The sequence below is a fragment of the Penicillium crustosum genome (assembly GCF_028827405.1).
Source record: "Penicillium crustosum strain IBT 35664 chromosome Unknown utg000004l_segment0_segment0, whole genome shotgun sequence".
Taxonomy (NCBI): Eukaryota; Fungi; Ascomycota; class Eurotiomycetes; order Eurotiales; family Aspergillaceae; genus Penicillium; species Penicillium crustosum.
In genome coordinates, this window is record NW_026623125.1 from 2,882,379 (window position 1) to 2,896,714 (window position 14,336).

General features: G+C 49.3%; 5 protein-coding genes across 5 annotated transcripts; 3 read left to right on the plus strand and 2 right to left on the minus strand.

The window, feature by feature from the left end:
• Nucleotides 1-140: 140 nt before the first annotated feature.
• Nucleotides 141-1,821, minus strand: N7487_010128 (DNA primase subunit PRI1; the record flags this gene model as incomplete). Its single annotated transcript, XM_056877858.1, has 3 exons — nucleotides 1,593-1,821; nucleotides 1,333-1,530; nucleotides 141-1,275 (listed from the first exon to the last, which is right to left on the minus strand). The coding sequence occupies exons 1-3, from the start codon at nucleotides 1,775-1,777 to the stop codon at nucleotides 141-143; spliced, it is 1,518 nt and encodes a 505-aa protein (XP_056726438.1). The 5' UTR covers nucleotides 1,778-1,821.
• A 1,443-nt stretch (nucleotides 1,822-3,264) lies between these two features.
• Nucleotides 3,265-5,347, plus strand: cspA (putative cell surface protein; the record flags this gene model as incomplete). The annotated part of the gene is made up of 2 exons (XM_056877859.1): nucleotides 3,265-4,096; nucleotides 4,158-5,347. The coding sequence occupies 2 exons, from the start codon at nucleotides 3,265-3,267 to the stop codon at nucleotides 5,345-5,347; spliced, it is 2,022 nt and encodes a 673-aa protein (XP_056726439.1).
• Nucleotides 5,348-5,940: 593 nt separating this feature from the next.
• On the plus strand, nucleotides 5,941-6,482 carry N7487_010130 (profilin; the record flags this gene model as incomplete). The annotated part of the gene is made up of 4 exons (XM_056877860.1): nucleotides 5,941-5,953; nucleotides 6,002-6,102; nucleotides 6,157-6,291; nucleotides 6,348-6,482. The coding sequence occupies 4 exons, from the start codon at nucleotides 5,941-5,943 to the stop codon at nucleotides 6,480-6,482; spliced, it is 384 nt and encodes a 127-aa protein (XP_056726440.1).
• Nucleotides 6,483-6,776: 294 nt separating this feature from the next.
• On the minus strand, nucleotides 6,777-7,828 carry N7487_010131 (NmrA/HSCARG family protein; the record flags this gene model as incomplete). The annotated part of the gene is made up of 3 exons (XM_056877861.1): nucleotides 6,777-7,190; nucleotides 7,238-7,582; nucleotides 7,616-7,828. The coding sequence occupies 3 exons, from the start codon at nucleotides 7,826-7,828 to the stop codon at nucleotides 6,777-6,779; spliced, it is 972 nt and encodes a 323-aa protein (XP_056726441.1).
• Nucleotides 7,829-12,242: 4,414 nt separating this feature from the next.
• On the plus strand, nucleotides 12,243-14,085 carry N7487_010132 (uncharacterized protein; the record flags this gene model as incomplete). Its single annotated transcript, XM_056877862.1, has 4 exons — nucleotides 12,243-12,514; nucleotides 12,591-12,836; nucleotides 12,898-12,967; nucleotides 13,030-14,085. The coding sequence occupies 4 exons, from the start codon at nucleotides 12,243-12,245 to the stop codon at nucleotides 14,083-14,085; spliced, it is 1,644 nt and encodes a 547-aa protein (XP_056726442.1).
• Between the last annotated feature and the right edge of the window lie 251 nt (nucleotides 14,086-14,336).

The following is a 14,336-nucleotide window of genomic DNA, read 5'->3' on the forward strand; positions in this document are numbered from 1 at the left end:
CACACTAGACCCGAACTCCTCGAAAGTGCAATCCCTTGATGTAAGTCCAAAATAAAATCGGTGGAACTGATTAACAAAGCATAAAGTCATAACCCTATGAGGAAAGCTAGGTAAAGGGAACAAACATGAACATGGCGCCGCTAAAATTCCATAGGATCAGCCTTGACAGCAGGGCCACTGTCATCACGTTCACGCTTGCCAGCACGCTCTTCCTTAATGAGGCCTGCGATGAAGGAACGGAAGAAGTCGATATAAGGTTTCAGGCTAGTCTTTTCATAATCCTGCACCTTACGGCCACCCTTCATATCAGAGCCATTCATTGCACTGCCTTCAACGTCAGGGATATCTGCCTCCGCTGTGCCGACAGGGTGTTTGGCGTCATATTCATCAATCTCAGCTAGGAGACCCATTACCGTCGGGACAGTGAGAGGATCGAAGTTCTCGGCGTTGCGAGGATCGATGGGAACACAAATACGACCAGTGCCGGGGTGAATAACAAAGGGACTCTTGAGCAAGTGAATCATCTTCTTGCTGACCTCAGCATCCAGGCGTGGGTAGGTATACTCCAGGACAATATCTTGCTTGGCATCTCGGAGCGTTGCCGGGTTTAGCGTACTGCTCTTCCCAGTCTTTGCAAGTGAATCAATATCAGCCCATTTGCTGGTGCTGGCACGGTCTGGAGAAGACTCCCATTTCCTCCGTAGGGATTCGTTCAATGTCTTGTCGGGTAGTAAGGATAGAAGGCGTTCTGCCTGCTCGGCGGATTCAAATGTGTCTTGGTCAATGAGTGTGGTCCGGGCAAAGTCGTGCTTAAGTAACTCAAGACTGCGTACGATATGGGGGTGTAGGGGCCGTTTGATGTTGACTTTCTTCCCGCTTTGTGACCCTCCCCGAATTATCTCAAGATAACCAGCAATTGCTCGGCGTCGATCATCCGGTAGATTTCGTGCTCGGGGATCGCACACCCAGGCGTGAGCACCGCGACGACCCGAGTAAACCCAAAGGATGTGTTCAAACCCGAAGTCCTCCCGTAGTGCGGTGTCAATAACCTTGATTGACATCGTCACAAATGACCAGCACTTCGCACAAATATTCGCTTTGACACAGCATGTACGGATATCATCATAATCAGTCAAATCAATATCGAAAACCAATTCCTTAGAGACTGGCTTCATTTGGCCACCTCGTAGCGTTTTGCGATCTCGCGGGTTGGTGCTGTAGACAGGTCCGATTTCGAAACGAGAAGGGTTCATCTTGAGTATGTCTTTCCGGAATCTGGCCATGTGTAAGCTCAAAAGGGATTTGATAATAAAAGGTTGAAACAAGTCTTACAAGTCAGCAGTTGGATATGATTGGTATCGAAGATAGGCATCATTTTGCAGTGTCAGTGCAAATTCTCGGTTTCCGAAGTCTTTTGTCGGTACAATGCCATGATTCAACCATTGGAAAAGGTATCGGAAAGGGAAAAGTCGTTGATAGAAGGCGAGCATGATATCCGAGTCAACGCCCGAGGGTGTCGGTGCTGGGGGCCTGTAGAGAGCCTTCGGTCAGCCGTTAAATCCAAAGTTACTGTACGCGATCTGAGTACTCACTCTTCCTTTGCAGCCGGAGATTCCATCTTCACATCTCCAGAAGCCGGGAACTCCTCGTCATCGTCATCATCGTCATTGAACATATCCTCGAGTTTGACATTAGTTTCAGTCGAGGTCTCGACCGGGGGGGCATCCGGCATTTCATCGTCATTTTGCGCAGAGCCAGGTGACACGGAATGAGGCATTGTGGGCGAGTCTGGTGATGGGCAAAGCAAATGCTCTTCTCGAGGTTCTCCGTCTTAATTGAACCCAAACAGGAAGGCGCGACGCGCGACGCGTGATGCCCCGTGCACGCGTCTACCCTAAGCCCTATATCACGTGCTATTCAAACCGGGGATCCTATCTATGACCGAAAACGGGGCTTCGACACTATTCCTCATATTTACTAGGGAGAGTCAGTCGCAAACCCAACCGCAAGATGCTGAGGGACTACGTTTGTCCCCTTGCTGCTTGCGGCCAAAATTTCTTCTGTACCTCACTCCTGTACCTCTCGTCCACCAGGATCCCTGGATGACATATCCAGACTTCCCTCCAGCGGTGCTGTTCCAAGAAATTACGAGCGTGCAAGCTACAGAGATCACCTTCTTTGATTGGTTGAGGCCTTCTCCAAGATCAAATTCTGACGGGCCCCATTGTTACTTTGCAGCAAAAGCCCCATCCTCGCATAGTGGGGACTTGGCCTAACCCAATGCTAGATTGAGATGTCCCCGTCATTGACTACAGTTCCCCGTGCCACGATGGGTCACATCCGGATAAATCCCTCAAAAAAGATACTTGTGAGCCTGTTGGGATCGTCTTGCTCCGGAAATACTTCGGGTTCACACGTACATTCTTTCAGAGGAGACCTACCAATGGAACGCCCCGAGACTCAGTCGGATCCCATTCCCACATTCCAGAGAGCCGAGGAAACAGCCCTATTCGTGCTTGGGGATTATTGGCTGCTTCTGGCCGACTTATTTAGTGTTTTCACTGCAAGCCCATGCGTCTCTGTGGGGTTTCCACCCCAATCAAAGGAGCCTTGTCATATCAATTATGGTCCCGTTCAAATATGATCGCCCAGCCATCCCATTGTCGACTAGCTCCGGGTCCAGAGGTATTATGGCTACTCATACTGCACATGTCTTTTTTCTCGCCATATAATCCAACATACATATATTCTTGAACAATTAATACGCAATTTCCTCTATTGAAATGAAACAATGTTCAGTCACGCCTATAATTCACTCGCTAATTTTGCATACTGTGAGAGACAACGGAAATTGCCAAGCTCTTCTTATATTTCCGCATTGGGTTACTCTAGTGGATGAAGATGGAGACCTCCTCCACTACTTACCCCAATGATACTACAGTCTGTCACGTTTGCATCTGGTTTCGCCATATGAATGTATCATTGCACAAACTTCTGTCCAATGGCCTTGCACCTGTGCCTTTGCCATCTGTGGTTGAGCTATCCTAGTACCTGCATTCGGCCTCATATGGTGACATTGCGGATCAGGTCTATCTTTCTGTCCTGGACACGACCGTGGCACCCGTGTCCGTCATGACTTGGAACCAGTCATCTCAAACAGGGCATATAAGATCCTTCATCTCTGTCCATCATTCAGACTTTCTATCATCATCTCTTCATTCGTTATATTTCCAAGTTTGTTTGTTAAGACTTTGATTTCTCGAAATGGTCAACTCCGTTGCTCTTCTGGCTCTTGCCAGCCCGGCGTTTGCTGGCCTCATGCAGGCTCGTGGCGAGGAGTTCATCCGTCCTTCCGCTCAAGCCTCTGCTGCTGTTGCTGCCCCTGGCCAGGCTGAGGGCTGGGGTGAGAGCTGGTCCAAGCCGGCCGAGCACGTGTCGACTTCGACCCACGACTCTTGGAGCAAGACCACTGAGTCGTCCATTGAGTCGTGGACCACCCCGTGCACCACCTCGACCACCACCACCCCGGTGCATGAGCACACCACCACTACCCCGGTGCACAGCCATACCACCACCACCTCGAAGCATGAGCACACCACCACTCCCCCGGTGCACAGCCACACCACCACCTCGGTGCCGGAGTCCAGCTTCACTGTGGTGAACGGAACCACCGTCCCCTGCACCAGCCCTGTGCACCCTACCACCACCTCGGTGCCGGTTTCCAGCTTCACCGTGGTGAACGGAACCACCGTCCCCTGCACTACCCCTGTGCACCCTACCACCACCTCGGTGCCGGTTTCCAGCTTCACCGTGGTGAACGGAACCACCGTCCCCTGCACCACCCCCGTGCACCCTACCACCACCTCGGTGCCGGTTTCCAGCTTCACTGTGGTCAACGGAACCACCGTCCCCTGCACCACCCCTGTGCACCCTACCACCACCCCTGTGGCGAACGGAACCACCACCTATGTGCACCCTACCACCACCCCTGTGGAGAACGGAACCACCACCTATGTGCACCCTACCACCGAGCCCCACGTCCCTGTGAAGCCTGGTACCACCAAGACCCTCACTTACGTGACCACCACCTGCCCAGGTAAGCCCTAAAATCCCACTATGTAACACAACTTGAAAGCACATTCTAACAATCCTTCTAGTCACCTCGTCTACCATCACCTCTGGCTCTAAGACCTGGACTGTCCCCGTCACCGAAACAAGCACCATCACCATCTCTAAGACTACTGTCTGCACCCTGTGCGACGAGAAGCCTTTGACCTTCCACAACGCCACTCAGCCCGCCACCGGAGGCCCTACCGCAGGCCCTACCGCCCCCGTTCTGAAGCCCACTGGAGAGGTCGTGGTTCCTTCCAAGCCTGTTGAGACCAAGCCTGTTGAGACCAAGCCTGTTGAGACCAAGCCCGTTGAGACCAAGCCTGTTGAGACCAAGCCCGTTGAGACCAAGCCCGTTGAGACCAAGCCCGTTGAGACCAAGCCCGTTGAGACCAAGCCCGTTGAGACCAAGCCCGTTGAGACCAAGCCCGTTGAGACCAAGCCTGTTGAGACCTCGCCTGCTGAGACCAAGCCCGGTGTCCCCGCTCAGTCCACCCCCGCTGTCCCTGCTGAGTCCCAACCCGCCGTCTCCCACCCTGCCGTCCCTGCTGAGTCCCAGCCCGCCGTCTCCCACCCTGCTGTCCCTGCTGAGTCCCAGCCTGCCGTCTCCCACCCTGCTGTCCCTGCTCAGTCCCAGCCCGGTGTCCCCGCTCAGTCTGTCCCCGCTGTCCCTGCTCAGTCCCAGCCCGGTGTCCCTGCTCAGACCAACCCCGCTGTCCCTGCTCAGTCCCAGCCCGGTGTCCCCGCTCAGTCTGTCCCCGCTGTCCCTGCGCAGTCTCAGCCCGGTGTCCCCGCTCAGTCCAACCCCGCTGTCCCTGCTCAGTCCCAGCCCGGTGTTCCCGCTCAGTCCAACCCCGCTGTCCCTGCTCAGTCCCAGCCCGGTGTCCCCGCTCAGTCCCAGCCCGCTGTCCCTGCTCAGTCCCAGCCCGGTGTTCCCGCTCAGTCCAACCCCGCTGTCCCTGCTCAGTCCAACCCTGTTGTTCCTGCTCAGTCCCAGCCCGCTGTCTCCCAGCCCGCCGAGACCAAGCCCGCTGAGACCAAGCCTGCTGAGACCAAGCCCGCTGCCAACCCCTCCGGCACCTCTACCCCCTCCACCCCGGAGACCCCTGAGACGCCCTCTACCCCTGAGCAGCACGGCGCTACCCCCTCCTCTAATGAGTTCACCGGTGCTGCCTCCAACGTTAAGCCCGTTGCTGGTCTCCTTGCCGGTGTTGTTGGTCTCATGGCTCTCCTGTAAATCAGTTGAGTAGCCTTGACGACCGATCCATCTCTTGGTTGAGATCCGGATCCCTCTCGGTTCCTGACCTCCCTGGTTCTCGTGGTGGGGATCAGAGAGACATCATGGTACCTTGAGTAGTTTTGTGAATGTCCGGCCTAAGCGCTGCTTGGAATTTCTTCTTCTGCTTTTATTAACACGGTTGAAGGATTAAGGAAGAACGGTTGCTTGGTCGTTTCGAGAATTTTGTCTACTTTATCAAATCTGCTTTTTTAAATATACTAATAGTAATATACAGTTTTTATGCCTTGGATTCTTTTGTATGTTTTAAGATTTATCTGTCTTAGCAAGGTATTTACACTGAATCAAAAGTCAATTTATCTTGTTTTAGAAGAAATTCCTCGTGAAATCACATCCCTAGGTCTAGAGATCAAATGTAACATAAGATACTTAAGAAGATATAGTGGAGATCTCATCTGACGGTTACAGTTTGCCATTGGCTCCCGAGGTCAACTCAACCTTCGATTAAAGGGTGGATTACCCCTCAAGCCACTAAATCCCACCTCTCTGTTTTCCCCGACTTGGATTCCCCGGTCTATTTATACCTTTTCAAGATGAGCTGGCAAGGTATGCAGATTTGCACAAATAAGCATCCCAAAACTAATCTTACGGTAGGCTGGGTCGATCAAACCCTGGTGGGATCCAAAAAGATTGACAAAGCCGCTATATTCTCAGCAGCAGGCGATGCTCTACTTGCAACAACTCCAGGATTCAATGTAAGTTTTTCGATCACTGCTCTTTGCAATTGCCGCTAAAATGTGTTCCAATAGGTTCAACTAGGGGAGGTTCAGTATATGTTGAGAGGTTTCGAGGATTCAATCCCGCTATACTCTGGTGGGCTCTATGTCGCAGGGGAAAAGCTTATGGTTACCAAAGCAGATGATCAAAGCATATATGCCGAGAAGGTAAGATATTTCAACTGCCACAAGAGTGTATGGCTTGTTAATTGTGAGAATATTAGGGCAAAGAGGGTGTTTGTGTGGTGAAATCATCTCAATCAATAGTCATCGTACATTATCCTGAAACGGTGCAACCAAGAGAGGCTGCAAGTATTGTTGGACAGTTCGCAAATTATCTGACTAGTATAGGATACTAGCTCAAAAAACAAAGAAATGATCGTGATTTGGCGGAATATGCTCTGATAAGAATGATCTTGCTATATGTCATATTTTTCATATAGAGGTCGGGATGGTTACATCTGCCGACACCTAGAAGATGTCGACCGCCCTTGGCCGATGGTTAAATGCGTACAAGTCAAAAAAGTTCATAAGAAACGCAAGTCAACAGCCGTCGTAAATCATGAAAAACAAACCAAAGTAAAGATGCTAGCAGAAATGGAAACGTGAGAGAAATGAATATCTTGACTCTTCAATTGAGAAATATACAAAATTCAAGACCACTCAAGAGAACTGAAAATCTCCTTCATCCCAATCAAACCAGAAATATTCAAATCTTCCTTTGTAAGAACGGGTTCATCGGCTGTCCAGCTCTTTTCACGAGCTGTCTCCCAGAATTGCAACATAAGGCCAATCTCTCGTCCCCACTTGGGCCATAGATTATCATAGTGATCAAGTGGAACTTGGACATAGTCAGCAGGCTTTCCTGAAGTCTGGGACCACAGATTGATAATTTCGCGAGTTGTTCTGGTCTCAGATTGCGCTAGGACAATTCTGCCAATTGTGAGTTGAGGTTGGCTGAAGATGGCAAGTGCGTAGATGCCAGTGTTGACTTTGGGGTCTCCCACTGTTGTAATAGGCGTGTCATCCGAGACCGGGAAAAGTTGGACATATTTTCCGCATGTTTTCTGCATAGATTAGTACATAATTTCTATTTTGAAGGTGGAACCCCTACAAGAAGATTTGGGACAATCATAGGAAGAGTGATGTTTGTCCCGTAGTATCCGACCCAAAGGAAGGTAGTCTTGCTGAGTAGATCTTTGTCCTGCCTGATAAATGCATCGACCTTGTGTTTTCCTTCGAAGTGAGGTATAGGATGTTTGCCACCCGAAATCTTCACATGGTCAGGAACAGTACTCCATACGAAGTGCTTCAGAGAGGAAGTCTGAGAGGCTGCCTTAGCAAGGCTGATGCCTTGTCTAGCTTCAATCTCAATCAGTTCTTCGACACTCTGGGTCATGAACCCAGCCCAGTAATCAGTAACCGCATAAATGGCATATGAACCCTTTTTCCGGGTCAGCTAAATTTCTTGTACCCGTATTAAGAATCTTACCTCAAATGCCTTCACTAAGGTACTCTCATCGTTCCAATCCGCAGTCACCATCTCGACTCCTTTCGAGGCCAGTGCCTTGGATGCATCACTGTTGGCATTGCGAGTAACTCCGCGGATCTTCCAATCACCAGACTTCAGGGCAGCAGCAATGACTGACCCTCCCTGGATGCCCGTCGCTCCAATGACAGTGATAAGCTTAGATTCCGTGTTCATGCTGGAATTCGATGATTATATAGAGAAACAAAAGTTAATTGGTGGGGAAGTTATAGATTTATAGGTCACAGAACACCGTACATGTGTTCGTAATGAGATTCATCAATTGTCCCACACAATGAGCTGAATCTTGGAAAGGATCGGGTTTCTATATTCTCATTGGTCTTTTGGCTATCGATCGTGATCCAGATCTAACTCATTGTGATATGGTGGCAATTCTTTGTTTTGATTCGACGGGACTTGGCGCTATTGGAGATTACATGCCTTAGCGCGAGTATGTCTAGCCGATCAGTCCGAAGCTCTTCGAGTGGGTATATGTAAAAATTTAGAGACCTGTTAAGATGACGAGGATAGAATACAGAAATAGCTACGGAGTGCATCTATTTAGTAAGAAAATTTGCTTTTATATTGTAGAAAATAGTTTCATTTCCTTTATGGCTTAGTTTTGCCTTATTGGGATGGTTTGCCCTAGTCCGTCACGTAATCTCCCTCTTATCACCTGCCAGCATCCACCATCCTCCCTCTGCTCCATGCCTTTGCCCAATCGGACAACCCGCTTAGTCCACCCCTTACTCTCTCAGTCGCAAACTGTGGCTGAGTCCTTGTCGGTTCTATCCCAACTTTGAACTCTTGGGGTCTGAATCATATGCCCTGACTACGCAAGTCGCACCTTGGAGAGTGGTCTTTCAGGCTTTCCTAAATTGCGTATTCTCAAGCAATGCGGTATAGTTATCCTTTCAAAGAATGTTCACTTGTTCCACAAAAGACTGGATTGTTTGTCTGTCCCGTTCTCCTCAATGGTTTTGCCTCCCCCTACTGTGGTCCCGAACGGATGTTAGGGCCTAGTATATATATATATGCCGCTGCAAAGACAAACAGAGGTTCTGTTTGTCCTTATGATCTTTTGGCCTAACGTATTCGGTAAGCGAGTGGGCCATGTAAGCCAGTGGGCCACCCAACCCAAAACGCGTCCATGAATTAGCACTTAGTTAGTTCAACCACCCACTATGCCACCAATTCGCTCCCGATCCTCTAGCAATTCAGCAGAGCAAGAGGGTAGGATTTTATTAGCTATCCAGGCTTTTAAAAATAAAGAAATCTCTTCAATTCGCGAATTGGCGCGTCGTTTTAATATACCGCGTACAACTTTACAACGCCGCCTTACTGGTGATCTCTTTCGTCCTGAAACACGCGCCAACAACCATAAATTGACTGAAACTGAGGAGGAATCTCTTGAAAAATGGATACTCTCTATGGATCTACGTGGAGCAGCCCCCCGGCCCTCTATGGTACGAGAAATGGCAGATCTTCTGCTTTAAAAGCGTGGAACTACCCCAATTCTTTCGGTCGGCGAAAAATGGGTATATAACTTTGTGAAACGGCGTCCTCTCCTCTCCTCTCGATTCTCGAAACGATATAATTACGAGCGCGCGAAATGCGAAGACCCTAAAATCATTAGGGAGTGGTTTGATTTGGTTTAAAAGACAATCCTTCAATTTGGAATCGATCCCGACGATATTTATAACTTTGATGAGACTGGTTTTGCTATAGGATTGACTGTAACTGCGAAGGTTATTACGAGGAGTGAATACTACGGTCGGAGGCCGGTTTTACAACCTGGAAATCGTGAATGGGTAACAGTGGTTGAATGTACGAATGCTTCTGGCTGGGTCCTTCCTCCGTGTATGATTTTTAAAGGCAAAGTCTTTATTAAATCATGGTTTGACGGCCTCCCGGGGGATTGGCGCTTCGAAGTTAGTCCTAATGGTTGGACCTCTGATAAAATTGGACTTCGGTGGCTTAAGAAGCTCTTTATTCCTAGTACTTCGCGTACGAAGGGGATATACCGGCTTTTAATACTTGATAGCTACGGAAGTCATTTAACACCTCAATTTGACGAAGTTTGCGAGCAAAATAAGGTGATACCAATCTGTATGCCTGCGTATTCATCTCATCTTTTACAACCTCTTGATATTGGTTGTTTTGCGGTGTTAAAACGTGCGTACGGTCGGATGGTTGAAACTAAGATGCGGAACGGGATCAATTATATTGACAAACTTGACTTCCTCGAAGTATACCCTCTCGCACGAATTGAAGCTTTTAAACCGGAGACTATTAAAAATAGCTTCGGGGCAGCCGGTTTAGTCCCTTTTAAACCGGAGAGAGTGATCTCTAAGCTTAATATTCGGCTTCGAACCCCAACCCCCCTCTAAGCCGGGGGGAGTGAATCAAGCCGGAATTTTACGCCAAAAACTCCGTTTACAGAGAAAGATCTACGTCGATAAGCTTCGTCAATTAAAGCTTTACTTCGTACAGGATCTCGAAGCCCGCCTAGCCCATCAGATCGTGCATTAAACCAGCTTATAAAAGGCTTCCAGCTCCAGCTACAAAGTCATATTTTACAAGCGCAAGAAATCAAGGAATTACGCGCCGCCAACGAGAAGCAAAAGCAAAAGCGAGGCAAATCCCGGAGTCAGATACAGGTAGAAGCAGGCCTTACAGTACAGGAAGCTTCTCAATTGGATACTGAGCCGGTGGAAGCAATTAAAGCACCTCCCTCCCCTCTACGAAGAAGCCCTTCGCCGGCTTTACAACCACGTACACGGGCCCCGCCAAAGTGTAGTGGTTGTGGTGAAATAGGACATAAGATTAATAGATGCCTAGCTAGATAGATGATTTTACTGTATTTAATTTAATGGCGTTTTGGTTGACATATTTGTATTTAAAATTGGTAGGTTGGGTCGGGTGGCCCACTGGCTTACATGGCCCACTCGCTTACCGAATACGTTAGCGGTTAAGTGCTCTTATGTAATCACTTAGGCGTAGCGGCCTAACTAACTAAGTAAACCTGCCCTTCTGGGCAGGATTACACTACCATATAATAACAATCACATGACACCTCAATTGGGCCCCTTTCGGGTTTAGCGCTGTCCCTCCTTTTTAGCGCCCAGCAAGATGCGGGGAAATATGTGGGGGAAACCGGAGTTGGAAATATCAAAGCCAACCTGGGGGCCAGCATTCCTCTCTCTTTTTTCTCGGGGCCGAGTCGCATAGACCCTATGCTTCCGTTGGCGGGTCACCGGTGATACACCAAGACAAGCCAAGGCCCGAAAAACAGCGCCAAGAGAGCTTGGATCCCGAGTTCACACGCTTACCTTCTTTTTCATTTGACGGTATCGCCGGTGTTTCTGGGGTCTTGGTCAACGGGACACGATGCTATTACATACAGCGGCACATATTTTCCAAAATTGATTTGAAATGAGACCTGCAGCCTTCCGAAGTTATTACAATGCAGATAACAGCTCAACATTTTCTGTCCAGCGTCTTCATCGGATGTCAACTTTCCACATGTACTCCAAGTGCCAAGGGCTGTCGGTTTCTCCGCGGTGGTAGAACTGTATAGGTTTCGGAAACCACCCGAAGGGCGGGGAATGAGGAAATCTACAATTAAGGTATGGGGCACATACCTACGTAGGTGTGGCTTGCAGGGATATTAGCGTGCCTGAGCGGAAACTGAAGAGCGCCATTGATGTGACATCGGGGAGCTATTGATTGGTCTAACCACCACTACCTGTGCTTGGCGTGGGGTCAAGGTTGGGGTACGCTTTGATACATCGCCGATCACCTAAACTCTCTAGGGCTATCCCTCCCTCGTGGCTCTGGTGATGGTGACACAGAGAAGACTGTGAGGACCATGCCAAGAAGCTCGGGATCCTTCGTGTCTTGGTGAGGCATATATCTACATTTTTCCGGCGACATCGTCCATTGGTAACCATGCAAGCATGGTTCGCAGAACTCTATAAAAGTTCGGTCCGTTTATCGGCATTGTTTTCTTTGTTGGGATCGGACATAGCCGCAAGGCCATCATCCATCTGGTTCTTGCGTGATACATCACTTAGAAGTAGGATGCACACGTTGCCGTCACTATATTTATGGGCTGTGTGGTGTGCTAATGTGGATCGAACGGTGGTTTACGCTGAGGATGATGCCAAAAGACCGGTTCATCTCCTACTTGTGGAAGGAGCATAGAGCTAAAGTACTCGCTCGAGTATCGGGGAATTTAGGAACAACGTGGATTGGTTGAATGTTCAAGACCAAGACTCGGCGCAAGCAAGCCTTGGGCTGTCGTATGAGCCCCCATGGCGCAAGATTGGAATTTAAGAGATCGTCTATGCCCCTCCGTACATACTTTCCCCCCCATCAAATGCAGCCTCCCCCTCACAGCCTTCTCTCTTCTGCGACTGCCAGCCTCGAAGACCTCTGTTAAACCTATTGTCTTGATCTGAGACTTGTTCTCTTGAGGCGCTGCTACATCGTCTCTTATACAGGCCCATGACCTCGATCCACGATTGATCTGTATATCATTCTCCACGACCCGTCTAGAGTCTAGAAAAAATCAAGAACATCATCCATCATGGCGGGTGGTGCTGCTATCAACATCTTCAAATTCAACACAGGCAGTTTGCCCAAGGAGACCCTCAACGCAAAGCTATGGTTCGCCGTCTTTGCATTCGGTCTCATGGGCGCCGCCCGTGGTGTCGACGAGGGTCTCATTACGGGTGTCTTCAACTCTAACGCTTTCAAGCAGTCTGTTGGCATTGATGACCTCGAGAAGGATGAGCTCGCTAGTATCAAGGGTACCATTTCCTCCATGGTTCAGCTCGGCAGTGTCGCCGGTGCTCTGTTGTAAGTCTTGCTGTTGAAACACATCATCCTCGTGTTTACGCCCGGACAGCCTTTGCTAATCATGGTTGAATAACAGTGCTTTCATCGTTTGTGATCGTATCGGTCGTGTCTGGGCTACCCGCCAACTTTGCTGTCTCTGGATTCTCGGTATCGCCATCTTTATTGGAAACAACGGCAACATGGGTGCCGTCTATGCTGGTCGCTTCGTTGCTGGTCTTGGTATTGGACAGACATGTGTCGTTGGTCCCATATATCTTTCTGAAATCTCCCCAGCTCCCATCCGTGGTCTCTGCACTTGTATGTTTACTGGTGCTGTGTATCTGTGAGTTCATACTCCTCCTTCCTCCTATTGCCTCCCTCTCCAATGCTAAAACTAAGTCTAGTGGTATTATGATTGCCTATTTTGCCAACTGGGGTACTCAAATTCACATGGCGGACACCTTCAACCGTTGGGTAAGTTGTGCTGCCACTATAGACGTTGTTGTACTGATTTGGCTAACACGTCCTCCCTACAGGCTGTCCCCACTTCACTCCACCTGATGTTCGCCGGCATCATCCTGATCCTCACCTTCTTCCAGCTGGAATCCCCCCGTTTCTATATCAAGCAGGGCAAGCGCGAGAAAGCCCTCGAGGTCCTTTGCAAGCTCCGCGGCCTACCCGCCGATCACCCCTACGTCCTGAACGAGATCACCGAAATGGACGTTGCCTTCCAGGAGGAGATGGAAGCGACGCTCGGAATGGGCTGGAAGGGCCTGTTCAAGGAGATCCTCGGCATCAAACGCAACGCATACCGTCTATTTCTCACGAACCTCGCTCAGAACATGGCATGCTGGTCCGGCGGCTCTGCGATCACCGTGTACGCGCCAGATTTATTCACTCTCGTCGGCATCACCGGCCAAGAACAGTCCCTATTCTCGACCGTCGTCTTTGGTGTCGTGAAATTCGTCGCAGCCATCATCTGTGCTCTCTTCCTAGTCGATATGGCTGGTCGTAAGCGCTCTCTCATTATTGGAATTGTCCTCCAAACAATTGCCATGTTCTACATTGCTATCTTCCTGAATCTTGTCCCCATCGCCGAAAACCCAGACTTCGTCCCGACTAAGACGCAGAACCGGGCATCAACCGCTGCCATTGCCTTCATCTACATCTCCGGTGTCGGTTGGGCTTTGGGTTGGAATAGTGGTCAGTATCTGCTTTCCTCGGAGCTGTTCCCTCTTCGTATCCGTGGTATCTGTTCGTCTATCACAATGGCTATGCACTTTATCTGTCAGTACGCTGTCAACCGTGCCCTGCCTGAGATGCTCCTCGAGGATGGAGGTCTTGGTCCTCATGGAACCTTTTACTTCTTTGGTGTTATTTCAGTTCTTGGTGGGTTCTGGGTTTGGCTCTTTGTGCCCGAGGCTGCTGGTCGTAGTCTCGAGACTATTGATAAGATGTTCGACCTTCCCTGGTACAGGATTGGTCTCTTTGGAAGGAAGTTTGCTGAGGAGTATGACCGCGAACAGGAGCAGATCTACCGTGATGAGAAGAGGGATGGGGCAATTGTGGTCTCCCACAATGAGAATGCGTAGTCTTTCTTGGTTGGGGATAATGGTGTGTCTCTTCAGGGAAATATGTTTATCACATACTTATCAGATCTGAATATATATACATATATTTTTCGAACCTCTTGAAGACAACTTCAGCATGAAGTAGTGGGAATATTCCATTAAAACAGCGGGGAATTTTGACATACACATGCTGGCACGAATGCTGCAGTGGAGACGGATATACATGTAAAAACTGGGTCTGACTTCAGATCCTGGCGCAATAAACAAAACGG